Source organism: Anolis sagrei, chromosome 1, assembly GCF_037176765.1.
Source record: "Anolis sagrei isolate rAnoSag1 chromosome 1, rAnoSag1.mat, whole genome shotgun sequence".
Lineage (NCBI taxonomy): Eukaryota > Metazoa > Chordata > Lepidosauria > Squamata > Dactyloidae > Anolis > Anolis sagrei.
The window spans coordinates 143,397,339-143,422,249 of record NC_090021.1 but is presented as its reverse complement, the minus strand read 5'-3'; the positions used below and the strand labels follow the sequence as shown (position 1 = coordinate 143,422,249).

The window sequence follows — 24,911 nt, the reverse complement described above, 5'->3', positions numbered from 1 at the left end:
GTTTAGCAAGCCTTGCAAATGCTGATTTGCTCTCGGTAAATGCTTGATATTATACCTATTTTATATACCTATATACCTGGAGTCATGTAAAAATTTATCATGCCAAAAGAGGCCCCAAGTGGAAAACTTTTAATAATCCCTGATTTAAAGCATTGCTACACAAACTACTTCTCCATGAATAGGTTTCAGCCCATCAGCAGTTGGCTGCCTGTCTCTGGTTAGTTTTCAGAAAAGAAAGAAACAGCTGTATCCTACAGGCACAACTATGGTACAGGTTAAGTAATTCTTGTGTGAAATACTTGGATTTTACATTCCTCCCCCCCCCCTTCCCGGTTTTGGAATATTTACACATATATAATGGAGATGAGACCTAAGTCTAAATATGAGATTCAGTTATGGTTCATATACACATAGCCTGAAAGCAAATTTTTAAACAACAATTTCAATATTTTTTTTACACGAAGCCAGACTTGTGTTCACTAAACCATCAAAAAACAAAGGTTTCGCCATTTTTGCTACCTATGTGCATAAATTTGGATTTTTGGAGAATTTCAGCTTTTGGAATTTTGTATAAGGAAGGCTCAACCTGTACCACTCCTTTGCGCATTGGAAAAAATCAATTACAGGTTCACTACATCAGAGAGCTTGAGCTGCTATGAAGAGTCTCTTTGTAACAGCAGCAGTACCAGTACTTGCTGCTATGAATAAATTAACTAATGGAAAATATTTTCTGGCAGATAATTTAGTAGTATCATAATAGGTATCCTGATAACTTGTTGCACAGTAACAATGCACTTCTAATAAACTTAGGCCCCTTCCACACAGCTGAATAAAATTCCACATTGTCTGCTTTGAACTGGGTATATATGTCAGGGTGGACTCAGATATTCCAGTTCAAAGCAGATATTCTGGGTTATATGTCAGTGTGGGCCTTTAGACAACAGCAACAACTCCAAATAACACAGAGCAGATTGGCATCAATCTTCAGACACCCGGAACTCATTTTAGGTAATATTGCCATGCCCTTCTTTCTGTGTTTGCTTTTTTGTTTTATTGTTTACATAGAGACTATCCCATTTATCCTATACAGAATACAATAAGGTGTTACATCATATTTTCAAAAGAGCAGCTTCATAAGCGAATTTGGGTCATCTGTCATAGGCCTCCAAGGCAACTATTTTGTAATGTTTGCATAACTATTAATTATATGGATTAATGATAAGTGATAACATAAAGGAACAATTAATCAAAGGGACTGATGTGTGGTATAATTTTATGACAACAGGGGAGGACAGTGCTGCTCCCTTAAAGATAGAGTTTGACTTCAAGCATAGCATTGTGAATAACTAAGTAGTAATACGTGGTTTTGTGAGATGTAGTATTATTGCATTGACTTGATAAAAGGGTGCTAACTCCTCTATTTTTTACTAGATCAGGCCTATACAATTTATTGGGGGGAGGGGGGAAGGGTAGGATAAGGATTGGATAGGGGAAGAGAAAAAGAATAGAAAAAGGGGAAGGGGGGAGGAAAGGAGAAGGACAATTGTTACTTCCATTCTTATTTTTTGCATTCTATTATTCTTCTTCTACTGTCTCCTCTATCTTACTTTTCTTATCCCCTCTCCCTCTTACAGATTCTAGGACAATTTCTTTTTAAGCTAATTATCTAATGATTTTATTTTTTATTAATTTATTAAAATAGACATGCATTTGTAAGTGTTTGTTGTGTACAGTGCAGTATTTTCCAGCTATTAGTGTTCCATAATCATTTCTCACATAATATTTTTTCTTTAAGAGGTCACAGTCTTCTATTTGAATAGTAGATATAAAGGTATCATACACTCTAAATTAGTATCTGTTTCCTACCTGTCTGCAGTCTTACAGGATCCCCTATGTATCCCCATTCTTCTAAGGGAGGTACCTCTGTGGTTTTCCAATATCTAGCATATACTATTCGGGCTGTCACTGTCATATAAGAGATTTTTTGCCCAAATTTCCTTTCTAGTTCTTCATCTGGAATGTTCAGAAGGTGTGGTTGAAGTGTCATTTTGAATTTTGTGTTTAATACCTATTCGAGATATACATGAATCTGTTTCCAGTAGTTGTTTACTTTGTTGCATGTCCACCACATATGGTTATTTATTTATCGTGTCATTAGCAACCATACCATTGTATTACATTTCTAACAGAACAAAACAAACAACCACATATGGTAAAATCTGCCTTTTTCTTTCCCACATTTCCAACATTTGTCAGTTCTGCTAATCAAGGTGATCAGCTGAAACATTCACAGCTAGCCCCGGCAGACAAAAGTCCTTTGTCTCACCCTGGTCATTCCACAGATATATAAACCCATTTTTCCTACTTCCAACAGACCTCACTACCTCTGAGGATACTTGCCATAGATGCAGGCGAAACGTCAGGAGAAAAATTGCCTCCAGAACATGGCCCTATAGCCCGGAAAAACCTACAACAACCCATTTGTCAGTTCTATTGTATATCTTCACTAGTCTTTTTGGGGGAGATACCAATGTAGATGCATTTTGGGTTCTGGCATGTCGTGTATTTTATTCTTCTCTTCCATGTCTTTTCTCATTGAGCCATTTTTATCTCTTCTCCTATGTTTTGAGGTCATCTAACCATTGAGTCTTTTACTACTTTTGCTGGCGGATCTAAGAGGATTTTAAACAATTGTTTTTAAAGTGGAGATAATTGATTTTAGTGTTTATGTATATTTGTAGGGTTTTTTAATGTTGCGGCATTGAATGTTTGTTGTATATATGCTTTGCTCTGTCCTGAGTCCCTATCGGGTTGAGAAGGGCAGAATATAAATGCTTTAAATAAATAATAAATAATAATCCTTCCTCTTCTGTGTGCCAAGTCTGTAGATTTTTGAATATATATGATATAAGTCCTTTTGGTTTCTGGAACATCACCACGTCAAACCATGTTTTCACAGTCTGAAAGCCCAAGGTTTTTTCTTTGAATATCTCACGCAGCTGTCTATGTTGAAGCCATTTGCATTTAAGGCCCATTTGATTCAATTCTTCTAGGGGTTTCATTTCTGAGTTTTCTAAGTCGATCTGGATCAGCTCCCTGTAGGTTAACCATTTCCCTTGTAGGATGTTCTCCCTTTTGTAGTATGCCTCATGTGGGAATAGCCACTCTGGTATCTTTGTATAAATTCTTTTTTATATCTATTCCAGGTATTTAGAATTGGTCTCTGTATATGATGGCAATTAAATATGCCTTTTGTTTTGGCCTTTTGTATATGTCGAAATATGAATGCCATCCAAATGGGTGATTTATGCCTTCTAGTATTTAAATGTAATGATTTTTGTCTGGTTCGTACATGTGTCTAGTTTTAATTCTTTCCGCTTGTTTTAATTTGTTAGATAGTTTACCATCTAGTTTTTAAGATTATAAAATAGCTTTACTGACTCACATTTCAATTTTTTTTACTTTAGTAATTGTATTTTGCTCTCAAATATATTGACATAGAGAATATACAAATATTTTAATAAAATAAAAAACTTTTAGTTTGTTCATGTGGAAATGGTCTGATGGAAATGGCAAAATGTGCCTGAACTTCAAGTTTTGTTATAGTGTATGGTCACAATTCTCAGGCAATTTAAGATGATATCAGGGAAAAGGAGAGAATGAGATACTCAACCTAATAAGAAACATACCGTAATATAATAACTCAGGTTAGCTGGAAACTTACCATATATACCCATTTATAAGTTGAACTCATGAACAAATCAAGTGTAGTTTTTTGGTCAAAAATTATGGATTCTGACATGACTCGTAGAGAAGTTGAGGATCATTCTTCAGAGAAGGGAAACCTCCAAACCTGCCTTGGGACGAGATACTCCTGGCCACCATCACTCCTTATTCTTTACCCAAGGGGTTAGTTCATTTTTTATAAGATTTCAGGTGCAGGACTTACATTGACCCATAAATATGTCATCTTAGGATTTTGGGTTAGTTTTTTGACTAAGATTTCTAGACTTATACATGAGTATATAGGGTATATGACCAAGGCCATGCACACTATCAGGGGAACCATCCAAACTATGGACAGTAGAAATAAGCATTATCCCAGCTTGTATTGAAAACTCTCATGAGAGAATAAAAACATCCCACACATGTGTCATTTAAAGGCGGGAACAGAATTCAAATGGATCCAGATAAACTAGGAAATAGGGTAGAAAATAATAATAAATAATAATAATTTAATTTTTATACCCCTTCTCAATCTCCCCAAAGGGACTGGGAGTAACTTACAATGGGGATGAGCCCGGACAACATAGATGGAATCACAGTACAATAAAATCAAATCAAAAATAAAATAAACACATCACAATAATGTAACACAACATCATAAAAATTCCTAGCCTGAACAGTAATAAGTACTGAACCCAGAGAGCTAAGAGCTTGTGCAATAGTTTCAGGACAGAGGTTAGTGGAGAAGTGCAAATGCACAGATATCAGATGGGAGTGATTCATGGCTCAGCATTAAAACATAAATGTTATTTTAGCCTGCATTAATAGAAGCATAATTTCCAAGTCAAGAGAAGCAATAATCCCACTATATTCTGACTTGTAAGGCCTTGTCTAGAGTACTGTGTTCAGTTCTGGGTCCATCAGCTACCCATGTTGACACTTTGGGAGTATTTCACCTTGTGTCTTGCTAGTTCTGAGCTGTGGCTTTCTTGACGGAATCAATTCACCTCTAGTGTCATCCGTTTTTCGTACTCCATTTTTTGTCAGCTTTCCTCACTGTCCAATATTCACACAACCATACTTCGAAAACAGATGCAGTAGAACCTCTACTTAAGAGCACCCCAACTTAAGAGTGTTTTGAATTAAGAGCTGTCACTCACCTGTTATTCACTTCGAAATAAGAACAATATTTTGAGTTAAGAACTAGCACCAGAGAGAGGTGCTAGTTCTTAAGTTACAGGGCTTTGGGGCTTTAAGGTGCAGCCGCCGTGCCTCGTGCTCTTGTCCACTTTGGGAGATTGCTGTCTGCTTTGTTATTGTCCGCTTTGAGGAACTTTGGTATTAGTTGATTTGTGTGCTTTTTATTCCTAGTGTGTTTGGCTTCATGAAGAGAGGAAAGGAGAGAGAGTAAGAGAGGAAGGAAGACTGGAATGAATTATGCCGCTTTGTGCTTCCTTGCCATAACTTTGCTTCTAGCATTTTAAAGTTGATTTTTTTTTATTCCTTGTGAATGTGCATTTATACGTCATTCATTATTTATAAAGTACATTGTCTTATATAAAACATGAACAAATGGATTAATAGCATTTAAGTGCATTTCAAGGGCAAAATTCGCTTTGAGATAGTGTATTTTGAGTTAAGAGCTCAGTCATGGAATGAATTAAACACTTAAGTCAAGGTATCATTGTACTTACCTTGGAATTTAGTGATATCTTTATCTAGTTCCTTCAGATCTGGCCTTTCAAGTCTTAAGGTGAATCTGCACTGGCCAGTAAATACCTTATTGGTTCTGCTGGATTGTTACCTCACCTTCTGTGTTGTCACAACTGCCAGCTGGCCACAAAATTCCATGTGAGCTGCTGGCCTTTGTGGGCATCTTGTTCTAACATAAGCATAGGTTTCTGTGCAACCAGAAAGGTGGAGGAGTCTAATCTCTCGTTCTTCCTGGTTACATGCGGAGGGAGACCACTGCAACACAGCTGGCCGGGAGACAGTTAGGTGGCCATCCACCAACACCCCTGGGCAATGGGGATTCCCTCCTACCCGCACAGCAGCTGGGAAATCCCATGTGTGGACCATACCTGGGGCTGATCCAGCATTGGGCACACCAGATCAGCCACAGATTATGAGTCAGTGTAAATCCACCCTTGGTCGGATAGGCAGAGTGGATAAGTGTGAATGGGCAGGAGATACATGCACACTTGAAAAACCGATATAATCAGAGACATGTGTTCCTCTTTATGAAATTACTGTTGTTATATAATTGTCCTTGTTTCTATTTTCAGGAAAACGGTGTAGCAAACGGAGCTGTTTACAAAAGGCCATTTAATGAATCATTTGAACAAGCACCTATGTACGTTGCTGTCTTTACATTTGTGGGTTTTGGCGTAGGAACGTTATTTGGTTATCTGCGAGACTTCTTAAGAGCCTGTGGATTACAAAAATGTGTCGGCACTATAGAACGGGAAGAACAAAAGGTATGTAGGACTGAAACCCACTGAAATGGCCCAATCCCTTCCCAAGAGGCTAGGAAAGAAGGGAACAAACTAGTAAAACAAGGGTTTCCCCCCACCTCGTCATTCTTTCTCACAATGTCTTTCTTAAGTACTGATGGCTGGATTGTACATGCATGTGGAATTGGAACTGATGAGGGATCACCTCCTGATAATGAAAAACTCCTGTAGGAGAAATGTTCCTCTTTCATGTCAGCAAGCTTACTTGATCTGAAGTGTTGATGTAGTCACTATAAGGAGAAATGCTCATGGTAGTCTAGTCCTAAACCCTAGTTTAGCTACAAGATACGTTTGAGTAGGAATAAGCCTCAGTGTGCCATGGACTCGCGTGTCTGTCCTCTCTCTTCTCCATTGTGATGTTACAAAAGGAATAATAATGCGGCAGAAGCAGGAAGCACCTGAAGGAAAAGACCTTTCTTGCCTCATAGTCTGGAGAAGCGCTGCCATTCAAAGTCCTGAGCTAGATAGAGAAATACTTTGATCTAGTTATAAGGTAATGTTGTTCCACATGTCTCTAGTATTTATTTTGCAGGTGGAAATCATCTGCATCTATTAAGATCTATTAAACTGCTAGGCTAAATATTGTAAAACCCTTAGGCGTTTTTCTGATTTGTTTGACTGGTGTCTTATTTTCTTAGATTATAGCTATTAGAATTTAACTCACATTTCATTAAGTTCACAGATCACCTCTTCCATAGAGAATAATAGATAATAAATATATAGATGTGAACTAGTTCTAGTGCACACCTGGTCAAGGTAGGATGATACCTTGCTATGCATATGAACTTGTGCCACAGCCACATCCATCAATGCAAGCACCACCTATAAATCTACCTCATATATAATTGGAGAGTAGGTTTTTAAGCCAAAATTATGATTATTATTGTTACTATTACATTTATTATTTTACTATATTAATATTACATTCATTATTTTACTCTGTTTTACTATTACATTTATTTTACTCTATTTTTGTTATTACTACATTTACATTATCATTATTATTATTACATTTATTATTTTACTCTATTATTATTACAGTTATTATTTTACTCTGATATTATTGGAAGGATACGGAAGCACATTTACATTGAAGAAGGCTAGAATAATGGTTTAATCAGAATTGGACAGTCTTATCTTAAACTACAGTTTTATGTAAATATTCAAAAACATTTAACCTTATGATGCCTCAATTAATACATTTTTAAAAAATGATTTTCATTAGTAAGAATACAGAATACTATTATTTACAATATAAAAAGTAGGGCATGTGGGGAATACTATCGCAGGGAGGGAAAATTAACGTAATTTTATTTGTATCTATTTTTATTTTGAAATTTACCACCCTTGACCTATTCTCAAGTCAATACAGTTTTCCAGTTTTTTGTGGTAAAATTAGGTACTTTGTCTTATATTCAGGTCGGCTTGTACTAGAGTATATACAGTACATAGGAAAAGCTAAAGAGAAAGACAAAAAATACCAAGACATGGTTACAAGTCCTGGCTCTAATAGATAGAAAACTACCTATAATTGACCCAGGACTTGTCTTGTTTTTATATTTGCACTTTGTTAAGAAATATTTACAAATGTCACTCCCTTACAAATGACACAATTTAAGTTAAGGTTTGCAGCCTGCCCAGCCCTTGAAGACTAGGTATCAAATCAAAACCTTAATAAAACAAAAGTTTTATCACTGAATCATTCTAATTCTTACTCCCAAAAAAGGCTATGCCAAATATGAATATTTTAATTTCAAAGAGTGATTGAGGTTCGTCCCTTTTAATCTGTTGCAGCAAAAATAACAGAGTTGTGGCATTTTAAAGTAATTTATGCAGTCCAAATATTTGGATTACAAAACAGGGTTTGGTAGCAGTTAGTCATTCAGGATCCTTCTACACTGCCATATAATCCAGATTATCAAAGCAGATAATCCAGATAATTTGGTTTGAACTTGATTATAAGAGTATACAGTGCCATCTAATCCAGTTCAAATCAGATAATCTGGATTTTATATGGCAGTGTAGAAGGGGCCCCAATAGCATTCACATGCCCTATATACTCATATATAAATCCAGAAATTTTAGTAAAAAAAAAAACAACATCCACAGGCGAATGTGCATACTATACCTTAACTCTTATAATAATAATAATAAAAAGAACCATAGTCTTATCTGAGTCGAATGGCAAAAGACAAGAGTGCAATCTGTCCCAAGAGTACCTAAAAGAAGCACCAATCCCTATACCACTCTGACGCTTCTGGCCTTTTTGAATTGCTGGGTGGAGAAATGGCAATGACAGCCAGGGGCAGCTATCCACAGGTAATATCAAAATCCATAATTTGGGTCCCAAAACCTGTCCTCAACTTAACAAGAGGTTGTCTTATACATGAATTTATATGATTGTTACAGAGATTTGAATTGTTTACTGTTTGTATCTCTTGTCATTCAATAGATAGTATTTTGCTTCTTATATTTGCATGTATTGTTTGCATGTATTTTCAGTTGTCTTGTTCTTGCCATTGTTGGCTTTTGGCTTCCCATTCCAGGATGTTCTGTGGTGGGGTTTTTTGGGGGGCAAGGGGCTTGTCCAGACCCCTCTTTCCGTGGTGTGCTTTACTATAAGTCTATTAGTGAGTAAATGTGGTTCTCAACCTGTGGGTCCCCAGGTGTTTTAGCCTACAACTCCCAGAAATCCCAGCCAGTTTACAAGCTGATAGGATTTCTGGGAGTTGAAAGTCAAAACATCTGGGGACCCATAGGTTGAGGACCACTGCTTTAGGCCCTTTTCTTTAAAGAAATAACTTCAGTTTTCTTAAAGGAAATAACCTTGGTGTGGCCAGTTAATCCTTAAGACAGAGTTTCTAAAAGTGTGCTCCTCCAGGTTTCTTAGACTTCAGCTCCCACAATTCCTAACAGCTGGTAAGATGGCTGGGATTTCTGGGAATGAAGTCCAAAACACCTGGAGGAGCATAGTTTGAGAAACACTACCTTAAGGAAGTCACGTCTGGAGCTAAACTTGCCTAGAATGGATAAAATAATGGCAAAGTTGCCCCTTGCCATTTAAAAAGTAGGGAGAAAGATGAGTAATCAAAACTATTCAAAGAGCTAGTTCATCCCCTAAACCACTGGTTCCCAACCTTTTTATAACCAGGGACCACTTGAACAGGGACCATTCTCCAACATTAGTACCAAAAGGTACTAAAATTGACCAAATTCGGTTTGGTTAGTTGGAGTACTAATTTAGAAAATTGCAGTCAGTCTCGTTGCCACATGGTTTTGAGGTAACGGTGTAGTAATGGTGAGGCCACAGATCATGTTTTCATTCTTGACCATTGGTGGTCCATGGGCCACAGGTTGAGAACCACTGCCCTAAACCCTAGTCAATTGTCTCTGGCATATATTTTAGCTATCACCAAGAGAACCAAAGGTATCAGTAATCATTTATCATAGTTGTTGTTGTTATTATTAATTATTTCTTACCCTCCTTGTACTCTTAAATATCTGATGTCCTGGATATATTAACTAGAGAGACTTTTTTTAAACCTAGGATTTTGTACCACTCTATCAAGATTTTGAAAACTTTTATACAAGAAATCTGTATATGAGAATAAGAGACAATTGGAATCGTCCTATCTGCAGTGTTCCTGGCCCAAAATTTGATCTGATGGAACGTGTTTCAGACGACTACAACTGGACATTTAGGTGGGTCATGGCTGATAAGTATAGATAGTGATCAATGAGGATAAATAGTATATTCCCATCTGTTCTACTCCTCCCTTTCTCTTAATATCAAACAGTGTTATTGCTCATTGTCATTTTGTTTTGTTGTCAAAACCAGAGGAATCTAACCACACAGTGTTAGTTACTGTCCATTTTGAGAAATGTTCTTCCTCTGTACTGTAAACCTGAAATTGAAAATGGTTTCAACAAGTCGCTGCCACCTTCCTTGCCTTACTAAATGCCTGGCTATTATTTCAGGCAACAAAAGGTATTTGCTTACACCAGTTGAAGGTTCAGCTCCTGTTGAAAATATATATCCAGGCTCATGTTACAAGGTTTTTGACATAGATTAATATAAAATATATATAAACAGAAAGTTCAGAAATAATGTCCAGGGCTGGTCTTCAAACCAGAGCTTCCCAGAAGTATGTAGATTTCCAAGGCCTCAGGAAATGGAAAGGCTCATTTTGAAGGCCTCCTACCTGTAATGACAGACTCATCATCGCACCATCACTGTGTCAGTTCCAGTGGGATCACAGAGATGTCGATGCAGAGACCATTTTGGATCTCCCAGATCCAGAGCACCCTCCCAGTCCATGGTATGGGGGTGAGGGGATTCCTTTACTAGCTCTATTCCTCCTCCCATTGAAATTAATGGGAAAGAAATTAAGGAAAAGAAAAGATTGGTGACCGGAAGAAAAATTGGACAAGAATGAGCAGTTTTCCAAGCTTGGGAACTCCACCAGTCCCTCAAGGACTTTGAATATGCGCACACATAGCCAGATTTTGTTCATTTTCATGGTCTCTTCCTTTCTGTTGAAATTGTCCACATGCTTGTGGATTTCAATGATGAACCAGCCTGGACACAGCATATTATTTGAGAACACAGAAATGCCAGACCACACCAACAACCACCATGTCAGACTACACAGAGAAGCCATTGAAGTCCACAAGCATGTGGGCAATTTCAACAGAAAGGAAGAGACCATGAAAATTAACAAAATCTGGCTACCAGTATTAAAAAACTCTAAAATTACAACAGCAAAACAACAGAGAGGAAATAACCAGGCACAGATTAACACCTCCCAGCAAGAGATTTTTCCAGGCTCAGGCAGGCCTTCAAATGCTAATGAAGGTGATCAGTTGAAACATTCACACCTAGCTCCAGCAGGGAAGAGCTCCTTGCCCCACCCCAGCCATTCCACAGATATATAAACCCATTGTCCTAATTCCAACAGACCTCACTACCTCTGAGGATGCTTGCCATAGATGCAGGCGAAACGTCAGGAGAAATGCCTCTAGAACATGGCTCTATAGCCCGAAAAAACCCACAAGAACCTAGTGATTCCAGCCATGAAAGCCTTCGACAATACATTGCCAGTACATCTTTGCAGCTGCATGCATTATAATTGCCAAAGATTGGAAAGGTGAAGAAAAAAAGTTAAGCATCAAAAATTGGAGGAATAAACTGTGGGATTATGCACAAATGGCCAAGATTTCTAGTAATTTGAAACATGAAAGTCATTAAGTTTTTGGAAGAAATTGGAAGCTGGCTTTAGCATATCTGATGGGAGGATTTAAGAGATAAAAACAAGAAATTTATTGACCTAGAAATATAGAGGGGTAAATGAAATGTGCATAAACTCTGCAAGGATTAGTAACGGAAGCCAAGGTGGTGGGTTGCACTGGGGGCAGAATGAAGGGTAATTGTATTGTGGGTGGCGGGATGTCTATGTATGTGTACATGTTTGTAATGTGTATTGTGGGTATATTATAATGTTAAATAATTTAAAAAAGAAAGAAAGAAAGAAATATAGCAGAAAAATCATGCTTTGAGTCCCAAAAGCCCAGCTCTGCTTATGAAGTGGTAGCTTATATTATTGATACATTTATTTCATAGAAGAATTGTGGGGGCAGAGAGAACTATTTCTACCCAATTAATATCCTTGTGTGCAACCCCCTCCTCTCATCCTTAGAATTCTTTCCCAAGGAAATAAGGCATCCAGTTGTCCACAAGAGAATTTGAGAATCTTGAAGCTACTAGCTTATTTCATCTAAGCAAAATCTGATTCTAAGAATATGACATTTTCAATTATATTTACTCACAGACTGTATGAAATACTATATGTTTTACAGTGTAATATTTCAATTCAAATGTTTTTCCTTTTTGGTAGGTTTACTGGAAGGACAATCAAGAATGTTATCAACATGGGTTCATATAACTACCTCGGCTTTGCAGAAATTGAGCCCAGTGCTATAAAAAATGTGAAGAAAGAGTTAGATAAATATGGCACAGGAACGTGCAGCACCAGACAAGAAATGGGTAAATAAAAAAAATCATTCTTTTTTTGATCACTACCTTTATGACACAATGCACTATAAAGTTGGTACAATCTATTTGGGCTGCTTCCTTTATTTATTCCTTTCTTTATTTTCAACCGACTCACCCATCCCCAAACATAAGCCTTTTTAAGTGAAATGGCTTATAAACATGCCTACCAGAATAATCGTCTTGGGAGCTTTTTGTGTGTGTGTGTGTGTCAGGAGCAACTTGATAAACTGTAAGTCGCTTCTGGTGTGAGAGAATTGGCCATCTGCAAGGACTTTGCCCAGGGGACACCCAGATGTTTTACCATCCTGTGGGAGGCTTTTCTCATGTCCCCGCATGGGAAGCTGGAGCTGACATATTTATGCCCCGCCCTTCTGAGTCAAAAGTTAAACACAATAAACATAGAACGTGAATTAAAAGTTATAGTTAAAACTGACTGGGAAGGCCTGCCAGAGGAGATAGGTCTTCAGTTGGGGTTTAAATTCTGGCACCTGATTTAGCTGTCAGAGCTATTCTGGCAGGTCATCCCACAGTCTTGGGGCGGTCGATGAAAAGGTCCTCTGGGTGACAGTCGCCAATCAGGTTCTGGCTGGTTGGAATAAACGCCCTGAGGACCTCAGTGTCTGGAGCTGATTGAACGGGAGAAGGCGATCCTGTAGGCAAACTGAACCCCATACATCAGGGGGAAGGGTGAAAAGATTACACACTGCAGGAATAATGACACCAGCTCATCCCTCTTATTAATCTGACTAGCTGGATTTCTAAATGTGCCCTGTGGCAGCATCTGCGCAAAAAAAGAAAAAGCACTGTCAGGCCACGCCTGCATGGAACAAACTAGGATCTCCAGGTAGACAGGGACACAAGAAAGAGAAGATTTTGTGTGTGTGTGTGCCCTGGGTTTTATTATTACGCTATGATCTGATATGCCTGTATAGGATAATTTTCATGTGAGAATCAACCCTACAGGTTAATCTTATCTCAATGAGATGATGCTAAATTGCATTCTTTGAAATCTTCCGAAGTGTTACATCAAATTCCATCAATGAATTTAATTTTTTATCAGTTCAAGATGTTTTTCCAAAGTTTTCATTTTTAAAAAAATAATGTGTTAGTGAACATGAAATAATGTTTGACTAGAATCTCTGGATTTGTGTACCTGCTTGTAATATTCCTTAGTGTCACAGCTTATGGTACAATGGAAGATTGGTGCAGTAACACATTTCACACCAATCTAAAAGCAGTTATCCCATTTTAAGTGATTTTGAAAAAAACATAATTAGTGGGAGAATTTTTGGTGTGATCAAATTTGCTGTAGCTTAAAGCACTTTTTGTACACTACACGCTCTTCTCCCAACCATCACAAACAGAGAAATAAGTGTGTTTTGAGGTGTGAACAGCTTATTTTGAGCCTCGTGGTATAATGTTGAAAGAAATCTTTACGACGATCATGTTTCAATAGATAATCAAGAAGGGCTTCAGGAAGCTTTTGTGTGTGTGTGTGTGTCAGGAACAACTTAAGAAACTGCAAGTCACTTCTAGTGTGAGAGAATTGGCCACCTGCAAGGACCTAATATATCATTTTGATGGTTATATAGGCTTCATGGCAGATTACAAAATCATGCTGGCATATTCAAATTTCTAAATGAGTCACATCTGTCTCAAATTGACTGTATAACAACTCCATTCATGGGATACACTGTACAAATTGTACAGTAAGCTTTGAAAAATTATGTGCTAATGTTAGAAATTAGGGATTAACTTGTTATTACCCACATAAATATTTGAATTGATTTTATTATAGTTATCATCAATCATTAATTTCATGTATACCCCACCTCAAACACACCCCAGAAAAAATGGGACTCCAAGCAGTTTACATATGAAAACAAATAGAATATATCTCAAAATATAGAAGTGATCAACATTAAAATATAATTCAGGTAATTTAATATTAGCAATATTAAAACGATTTTATATATTACGACATTTTTCAAAAGATACACCATATAGAGCAGTGGTTCCCAGCCTGTGGTCGATGGACCACCAGTGGTCCACAAGAACTAAAATATGGTCTACAGCCTCACTTTTACTACACAGTTGCAACGAGCGTGACTGGTCTCACAAAACCTTATAGTGCTGAGGCTTACTCAAGTATGGTTTTCTGTGGGCGAGCAGATGGTATCTGCGGCATTTGTTCTGTATCAGAAATTAGAGCTGATGTGGTATATCCAATGCAGTTTTCTGAATCAGTACACCAAATAACCAAACCAAATCTAAAGTTGAGCAAAAACTGATTCGTATCCCTGTTGGTACTAATGTTGGAGAGTGGTCCCTGGTCAAGTGGTCCTTGGGCAAAAAAAGATTGGGAACCACTGATATAGAGCATACCACAGTAATACAAACAGGATATAACTGAAGCATGTGTCATTGTGGCTATATCAGGTATCTCCAAGACTTGATGCAATCGTTTTAATTAGACAAAAGCATTCCTAGAGACCACAGAAATCTGGGCTACCAAGTTGGAGACTGAATCTAGGATTATCTTCAATCTGCAAATGTAGCCCCGTGCATTCCAAGCTAAATCACTAATACCTGATTTGTTTTCTGATTGGGATCATACTGTACCATTAAATTTCACCCCAAGGACTACCTGTTGCCCCTGGGGGCATTTTATGGCCTTGAGGTCCCGCAGGGGGATCATAATACCAAAAACAAAAGTCTGAGGGAATAGAGGACATTTGGAGGCCTGTTGGGCTCCCAGAGTTTTAAAAAAGGCCCTATCCCAAGTTTTCTTCATAATGCATAGTCTCACAACCTAACAACAGATAGTGGCACACCTGAGAAGGTATGACACTGCCACTGCTCTAGGTCACTTAGTGGGTATCACTGGATTTAAACCGTCTCCGAAAGTCCTAGTCCAGTAATCCAAACACTGTGACATATTGATTCATGTAGAAGTCTGAATACCCCTTTAAACTGTAAACCTCATATCCATGGATCTTTTGTTGTTAACTAGTAATTAAGGTTCAGCTCTCCCATTAAGAACAAGATTAGGGGAAGTAACGTGAGGTCAACAATGCATCATTTTAGAGCTCACCTCCACCACCCCCTGCCCTTTTTCTGGCAAGAGATCTTTTCCGGAAACATTCAAAACGTTCCTTTTAAGTCCATTCTAGCCCCTCCTTCATCATTTAATGTCAAAATATACCCATTTTAAAAAAAAGATTTTTAGCCACTTTTCCTCTCTTGACTTTTGCCATTTTGGGCAGTCTGTGATGCCCTCGAAGAGTGCCAAGGACCTACTCATATTGTTTGTCCTAATGTAATATCTTTTGTACTTATCACTTTTGAACATGTAGGTTCCTGCTTCGTGACTGTGGGAAAATCATGCATAGTTGTAAACCATAGGTGCATTTTACTCCTAATTGTGTTGCACTGAAAATGGACACAGATATTTGTTGAAACTAAACTGAGTTTTTTGTCCCCACCCAGTGTGCCTTGTCCCAACCCTCCCAGTGATAAGATCTGGTTGGTACCTCACAGGTTTACTTAACACCTCACCTACCACCTACAGAGGTTCCATTCTAATTGTGTGCAGAGCAAAAGGGCTGTTCTTGTCAATCAGGTTTGACTTTTGCAAAACTGATTCAAGAATTGGTTCCCATTGTTGTTTAAGAGACAGTTATTGCTGCATATTTGTTGGGGAATGCTCAGTTTGTTTGTGCTTTCACAACCATATGTTTTCATAACATCATGAAGGTAATATTGCTAACTTCAGGATATAGTTAGCAATATCACCTTCATGATGCCATTTTCCTTGAACTTGAAGTGTCTCAAAACAATGCAGCAGGGTTTGTCATAATTTACACTTTAATGAGCCCTCTCAAAACTAAAATAATAATAATAACTTTATTTATATACTACCCTATCTCCCCAAGAGGACGCAGGGTGGTTTCCAACTGTCAGGAAAAAAAACCCATACAATAAAATTAAACATCATAAAGCATAAACATAAAATCCTACTAAACAATTAACCAAAAATTTAAAATCCAGTTTCAATTTTACTCCAGATGGGTTCAAAATATCAGTGGCCAAAATTGCAGTGGCCAACTATGAAAGGGCTGCACAAGGACTTACTCTAGACTTACTAGAGATTCTTCTAGGGAAGATTTGACCATAGGATACCGTCTCCCCTACCACCCAGGTGACATTATTTTCTGCAGTACAGTTTTAATATGAGAACAGGCTGTATAAGTATAGTTTTGATATGACAACTGTCTTTTGACAGTTGCGTTTTCACATGTAATCATACATTGAAGTGGGCCAAATAATTTTCATTTTGTAATTGTCCCTTAGAGTACTGAATTCATAAACCAGAATAATGTAGGTGGCAGCATATTGGAAAACATTGTGGAAGGAGGGATCCTATACTTCCTTGTTCAATGCTTTTTTGTGCACTGGTGAGTTATATTTGTAATCTCCCAGGTAGTAGCTCTTCCTTCCAGCTCATTGTGGGTCATAGTTATAGAAGGGGACTTAGGAGCTACCCAACTGTCTATATACATTTAGGAACACAAAAAAAAAACATTTCTGCCCTTCTCATAGAATGATGGATGATTTTTCTCACCCTGTGGGCATGCAAGAAGAGCTGAACATCTCTTGTAGCTACCCTCCAACATTACTCAGATGAAGACTCTTGCGGCCGAGTAATATCTAAGGATGGTCAAGATGGCAGAAGCTATTGATGAGGAGGAACACAGAAGATAGGAGAGGCTGAAAAATTTCGTCTTTGCCTGAGATCACAGAGGACACCCCCCCCCCCCCCCCCATCCTCTCTACCCACTGAGTAAATTGAGAACAAAACAATTGCATTTTGAACTGAGTTTGCAGCGACTGGGGTAAACCAAGAATGAAGGGAAGAATTGGGTACAGAAGAAAGAAACTTGAACACTTGGAAAGGTGATATGGTAGAAGATTAGGATTGTCCCTGTCAAACCAGAACAATTAGATGATATGCACTAGTTCTGAACAGAGTTAAGCCTGATAACCTGCTGCAATCCTGTGCTAGAGCCTTGTCATTTTATGGCTTTTTCAGCATTCTTCAAATTCTGTGTCTCCCATTGGGAAAAGATTTCTGAGAAAAATGACTAGTTAAAATGTCTCTTTTGTCTAAAAGAGAGGGCCATAATGCCAGACTCCTTGTGCATGTCATAATCAAGCTTCAAATCATAAAATCCTCCTTTGAGAGGAGGCCCTTAAATCTTCCAACATTGCTATAGTTACTCAAAATCAGCTCTCATTGATCTTACTCAGAGCAAGCAGCTTTGGGTATCTTGGAAATGCTCCCTCATGGAGACTTTCTTGAATCCCAGTAAGCAAAATGTACTGAAAGATCTACTATGAGCCTGCAGCTTGGTCCCATGTGTCACCTACAGTTTCTGTCACAAGCCACCATAATCAATAGTCTTTTTCACCTCAGGGAAGTTTTTTGAAACTGCTTTGTAAGTTGCTTCAGATCATCAACATGAGCCCTAAAGCACCATAAGAAGAATAGGGCAATAACCGAAGGTCTTTCTTTAGATATCCCTTCACTTCCAACTGAACAATGTTTCCTGTAGTATATGCCTTCCCTCCCTTTCTTCTTATCATGAGGGTGATTGCCAAGATATACCAGGACGGAGTCTGGGGCATTCTTATCACGCCACGAAGGCCCAGAAAACCATGGTCTGCATGTCTCCTTCATCTTTCCAAACAGAGGCAACAGAAGTTTCACTCAGCCCAGATCTTCCTACCTTTCATGAAGGGCAAGTGAGACTTCCAGGTTTACAAACACTACTGATGACCTGGTATTTTTATTCATAGCATAATAATCTGTTTCAGTCAGGCACATTATTGAGGCGTCCCACAAACCATATATACATCCATCTTACACCTACAAATTGGTGGAGTTTTCTGTCTTTTTGAACTCTTAAGCATGGCACTGGCAGTTTCACAGGCGTTCCCAAGAGATTTCTGGTCTCAGCCTTCAACGTTAATCTCTCATTACAGATCGGACACTTAAGTCTTTAAAAAACTGCTTTTGGAAAAGCAGTGCTTTTTTTTCCTGTGTGGAATGACACTTGTCAACACTCCTTCTTCGTGTGGTTAGTAGCTTGATAGTCTCCCATTTGTGTGAGTCACAGCAACCAAGAAGAAGGACAGTTTGCATACTTGTAACAGTGGTTCTTCGACTGGTCATCTGGAAAGTCACACAACCTCAACCATTATCCTTTCATCGTTTTCCACATCTCCTTAAGCCCTTGACTGCTGCTTCAGTGACAAGAGAACCATGTATTTTGTTGCGAACCGTGGTAATATGCTGTGTAAAGTAGCCAGGGTTACTACCAAAGTGCTTATTTAAGAGCTCTGGAGCAGTGGTTTTCAACCTGTGGGTCCCCAGGTGTTTTGGCCTACAACTTCCAGAAATCTTAGCCAGTTTACCAGCAGTTAGGATTTCTGGGCGTTGAAGGCCAAAACATCTGGGGACCCACAGGTTGAGAACCACTGCTCTAGATGGTTCGGAATGATGCACTGTGCAAGTGAGTTTTGTGAGTTTACAGATGACCCCTCGAGGAACTACTGTTACAGGTGTGCAACCTCTCCTTCTGAAGCAATACTTTGAATATGTTTTTATTTACACATTATGGGATTTACTAATAAGACATTTAAAAGCATTGTAATTGTTTTAAACAGGTAACCTTGATAAACATGTGGAGTTGGAAAAAATGGTGGCACAGTTTCTTGGTGTTGAAGCATCACTAACATTTGGCATGGGATTTGCTACAAATGCTATGAATATTCCAGCATTAGTTGGAAAGGTGAGTGGCATCGTTAAGAATAATACTGTCTTTATTGTCTCCCAGGAAGCTTTAGAACCATTTTCTGTTACTGTTTATACCTTTGGGTTGATGGAATAATTCCTTAGAAAATATGACCCAGTTCAAGGTGTTGTACATTCATCTTTTCCAGTATTGAGTCCCAGTGCTGTTCAGTTTATTCTTTAAATCATACAAAATGCAAGGGTAGCTAGCTTTCATATTGTGATAGACATTAGACATACATTGGGCCAACAAAACGGGCTGCATAACCTACAAGACTGTTTTCTCTTTGTCAGGTAAAGATGGTTTAAAAAGCTGGTATGGCAGAAATGGTGGGATGAGGAAAAAAATCTTAAGAGTCATTTAGTCTGTACATTATATTGAAGAATGCTGTGGAGAAAGATTCAGCAGACAGATCACCTAAGTTTATCCAGTACACTCTAATAGTCCCTAAAGCAGCTGGGTATAGAAAGGGAAACATAAACAGAAATCCTTTATTCTCTATTTTAAAAATACTCTCCCTCCAACCTGGAAAATTCAATCCTTCCACTATCTCAGTAGTTCCCAACCTATGGTCCATGGACCACCAGTGGCCCCCAAGAACTAAAATATGGTCCGCGGCCTCACTATTACTACGCCATTGCAATAAGAGTGACTGTTCTTGCAAAGCCCTCTTATAGTGCCAAGGCTTATTAAATATGGTTTTCTGTGGGCGAGCAGATGGCGACTGCTGGATGGCACATGTTCTGTATGAGAAACTAGAGCTGATGTGGTCTGTACAATGCCATTTTCTAAATCGGCACCCTAAATAACCAAACCAAATCTAAAGTTGACCAAAACTGATTCGTAACACTTTTGGTAATAATGTTGGAAAGTGATCCCTGGTCAACTGGTCCCTGGTCAAAAGAAGGTTGGGAACCAGTGCTCTATCTGGTACAAGCTCTCAGTTCTAGAAAGCAGCCCATTTTAGGCAGCTGGTTACATTGGACGGTTCTTGATATGAGCATTGAGCTCAGTATATTCCTATTTGCTTGATTCATGGCTTGTGTGTCTTTTTAACACACAAGTAAACTGGCTGCAGAATTGCAAACAAAGACTACTTCCATTTTAGACTCTAACCTAGTTTGATTATAATTTTATGTTTATGTTTTACTATTGGTATACTTTTTGTTTTTGTTTTGTTTTAAACGTTGGCATCTTAGGTTGAAGGATGGGTTAAAATACTCGTAAAATACTCGTATGGGTTAGGTGAATAATGTAAAAGGTAGTTTGCGCGGGGAGGGAGGTTACAAATAATATTTTACTACTAGACTGTGGATTCATGTGTTTATTCTAATCCTTGTTATTCATCATATATTTCTACAGGGATGTCTTATTTTAAGTGACGAACTTAACCATTCTTCACTTATTCTTGGGGCAAGGCTCTCAGGTGCTACAATCAGAGTTTTTAAACACAACAGTAAGTATTAATGCAGAGTATTTGAGTAACAAGTATTTTGGTCAAATTAAAGTAACTTATACTCATTCAAGGGTGTTGTTTGTAAGGCGGTGTGTTAATTTCTGTCACATAATTTAGATGAAAACACATGGTTAGCTTTATTTTAAATCTTACTATGCAGCACTTTTCTTTGTAATGTAACAAAACTGTTGTTCTTATTGCTGTTGCTGTTATTGTGTATCTTCAAGTCATTTTTGACTTAGGTCCACCTTAAGGTTGCCATATCACAGCCATTTCTCAGCATAATTTGTTTAGACAGAGTTTACCATTGCCTTCCTCTGAGCTTGAGAGGTTATGATTTCCCTGAATTTGCCCACAGAGTTTTCATGGTAGAGGGGGAATTCAAACTGTGGTTTCCCATGTCCTAATCTTGGAGCATTTTCAACACAACTGAAAACACGGGATGCCAAAAGATGAATAGGGACTGTCCCTGCCAAATCAGATAGTTGGAGGATATGTTAGCTAACTCTAGCTTTGCAACTGATCCAAAATTTACCTGCTATTGATCCAAAGATGATTAACTACAGCTTGTTGAGAATATTCAACATAGTTCGTAATCATGTTATTGAGTTCATATTGCTCCATATACTTGTACGGAAATGTCATTGAATGGTTTATAGAAAAATAATATATTGTTCTTTTTTTTGTTACCTGGATTTCATATGGCTCTTGGAAATTATTCAACAAGTGCAGTTATTTACAAGCTTATCTTCTGACCACTGGTTTTTCTTCTGTTTTGTTTTGTTTTGGTGTCAGAAGCGACTTGAGAAGCTGCAAGTCACTTCTGGTGCTGTAATGGTGCAATGAGTTAAACCCTTGTGTCGGCTGAACTGCTGACTTGAAGGTCAGTGCTTCGAATCTGCAAGATGGGGTGAGCACTTGTTTGTCAGCTCCAGCTTCCCATGCTGGGACATGAGAGAAGCCTCCCATAGGATGTTAACACATCCAGGCATCCCCTGGGCAACGTCCCTGCAAACAGCCAGTTCTCTCACACAGAAGCCAGCACTGGATTGAAATGTATACATATATATATGGCTGTTTAGTCGGCAAGATGGAATGTGATTATGTAGCCTAGATTTAAATTTAAAAGCCAGCCTTTGGAGGCACTTCTCAAACCTGGTCCGAATAGGAAAGTCTTTTCAGGTTTTTCGGTGAGAATCCCCATACCTAAAGGAAAGAACCCATGTTAGGAATCAGACACTGGGATTTAGAAACAGGATTTAGGTAAGAAGTGGCAGTTAAGAAAGGTTGCAAGAAAGGTGAATAGTTCACAGAGGGGGGAAATGAAAGCAGCTTTGCATCTACCTCCTACGTACAGAGATACAAGTAGTCTCTGTATATAGTGCACACGAAAGGAGCATCTGGTATGTGGATTGTATTCACAAAGGATACATGCTGTCAGTAAGACTGTTGTGCTCTAGCTCACAACAAAGAGTTCTGTGGCATTTTTAAGGCTAGCCAGGTGTATTGTAGCCTGAGGTTTGGAGACTTCCATTCACTTTGTTAATAATATGAGAATAATGGGAGGAGTATCCAAGTGTGTATGTCACATGGCTGAGCATGGGATGCTGACAGTGAGATCATAGCGAATTCAAATGCAGAAAATAGTAGCAATAACAATTAACATTGGCCTCTCACTGCAAACAATGCTGTCTGTTGCTTTATAACATGAAAAAATATCAAAGGTAGATCAGAGGACGAAACTTCCGAGCAGTCATTAATATCTCATAAAAGATATTTATCACACTGCATGTGTTAATGAGTTCTACCTATTACTGGGATGTTTATGTTACCATCAGTGGTTTTGTTAATTATTCATGTTAATAAGGTAATTATTACTGCTAGTACTTTTTTCATCCCTTTTTCCTCTGATCTCACTACCAACATTTCACTTCCAAACATGCACTGTTTATATATTTGAATCCCAAGATTGTACTATATGAGGATGTTACTCCATTTTGTTTGCATTTTATATAATTTTCTTCATTGTTTCTGTGAAATCAAACATTGAAAGAAACATTGATACAAGTAGTTTACCTGTAACTGTGTTTCTTTAAGTGGTCACACAAATGGGTTGTTCTGTACCTGCATAGAGCACATTCAGAATCTTCTAGAGCTCTAGAGATATTTTTTTGACAGTAACACTCTCTCAAATGGTAAAAATAGACAGAAGATGCCAAAACCCCAGTGCCTTTTCTAATAGGAACCTTGCCATTGCTTCAGTATTCTCTTAGAAGTTTTCAGTTCTGACTCAGTTTGTTTTCAACCACTTTCCTGTCTCTTTTCTTCACTGTCATCTACTGTCATGATATTTGATCTCAGCCTTTTCTCGATGCCCACTCCTCTGGCTCCTGACCTCTATATAGTTTAGGCATCTTCTAGCTGCTCTGCTCTATCTGCCTCAAATTACACACTCTCTCTCTCTCTCTTTGATGACTGCATACAGATTGACACTTGAAATGTCTTGGGGAAGGGCATGTTGTTCATCCTGCTTGCACTGCCAGGTCTTTGCGTCCCAAGCCAGGAAAAACCATGAGTCTCGCCTTAAGGCTCTAGTGCACAGCATGCACCAATGGCTACCAACTCTACTGTACCTAAGATAGCCAAGAAGGTGCCTCCTTCTGTTTTAAACCTGAAGACTGGTTCTTCAGATGTTGACATCTCCACTGCCGCTCATTTAGTACAATCATTAATCTCAAGGGGTTCCCCATAGATCTCTAAAGATATGTCAAGTGAGGTACCAAGACCCTTAATGCTGGTGCCACCATCAATGTGGTCGGCTCTGCCTTCCTCCTCCTATTCTTTTCACCCTCCCATGAAATGTTCTTCCAAGCACACTGTAACGTAAGCTTGGAATTGGAATGATCACCCACCCCAGTAGTGCCTCAGACACGGAATCACTGGATCATGATGGTCATAGTAGGATCTACCTGTCTCAACAGCATCACTGAGATGATCATTGTCTTCATCCCCATTACAAGACCTACGACTATGAGATTTATCTTCAACACTGGCAGGCTTGAGCATATCAACCCACCAGTTTCCCACTTCAATTCCAGGCAGTCAGCATCATAAATCACTCTCTATTTGGCAACCCCAGCCTTATGTTAGTGCCACAGAGAAGTTACTCATGGCCTCCTCTATGAGAGCTTCATCCTCTCATACAAAAGGCTCTATGAACCCTCTGCATGACCTTTCTGAGAATTCTGATTCATCTTTGTCAGTTTCTCACTCTTATATATATCTAAAACTTCTTGCCATGAACCAATCTCCAACAGATGACTTTAGGTTGTTTGCTGGCCTTATGCTGAGACTCGTTTAAGCCCTTGAATTACCTTCACCTACCAGAGGAGGAGAATGTCATTGCTGACACTGTCAGCAGACCCTCAAGATCATGCCACAAGTGGCACCTCCACCCCAACAAATTGGTCCCTTTATTTGCTGTCTGGAGTCAGTCTGAATTAGACTGAACTTTTCGTGCTAACACTTTTGCTCAAGGACTCAATGTCAACACATCCCAAGCTGTGTGGGCAACAGGTTTCTTTTCAACTGGACAAGACATCTCCTTTCCACATTCCCACCTGTTCCCCTCATTTCCAGAGTTCTAGCTGACAGATACAACTATATTCTCATCACTCTGAGGTGGCCATAGCAACCCTGGTTCTAGATTGTGACACTGTTCCAGACTACAAAAGGCAAGTTGCAATTGCTGCATCAGTGATCCGATTCCCTCAAGGTCCATCAGAGTCCTCGGATCCTTATCTTTGCTTCCATAAGGACAAGGTGGTTCTTCTTCCTGACATTACATTCTTTCCAAATGTTGTTTCCACATTCTATCTTAGGGCTTTGTTTTACTTGCCTGCTTACAGGACCCCTACATCAAATCTTGAAAGAGGCTACACCGCCTGGGTATTAAAAGAACCCCTGGCCTTTTCTATCCACAGGACTGTTCCTCACAGGAAATCCCCCACATTGTTCCTGAAACACTCCTCCAATGCCTTGGCCTTACTTGTAACATCCCAAAGACTTTGTCATACGTGCTTCCAGCAACTGCAATTCATGGGCACTACCTGTGCTCTATATGCGTCTTCAGCAATGTTTTTCAACTTTCCTAATGCCTAGTTACATTTATTTGTAATTAGAAATAAATATTTCATAATACATAATTACATACTGTTTTTGTGATTAATCACTATATTTTAATTATGTTCAATTTGTAACAATGAAAATACCATCCTGCATATCAGATGCTTACATTACAATTCATA

The 24,911-nt window shown here is 38.6% G+C and overlaps 1 protein-coding gene across 1 annotated transcript in view; it reads left to right on the top strand.

The window, feature by feature from the left end:
* The window catches only part of SPTLC3 (serine palmitoyltransferase long chain base subunit 3), a 78,484-nt gene that overhangs the window by 26,488 nt on the left and 27,085 nt on the right, over positions 1-24,911 (top strand). The window contains 5 exon segments of the mRNA XM_060785977.2: positions 6,012-6,203; positions 9,787-9,941; positions 12,134-12,282; positions 19,021-19,145; positions 20,511-20,604. Of these exon segments, the coding sequence (XP_060641960.2) occupies positions 6,012-6,203; positions 9,787-9,941; positions 12,134-12,282; positions 19,021-19,145; positions 20,511-20,604 (715 nt within the window).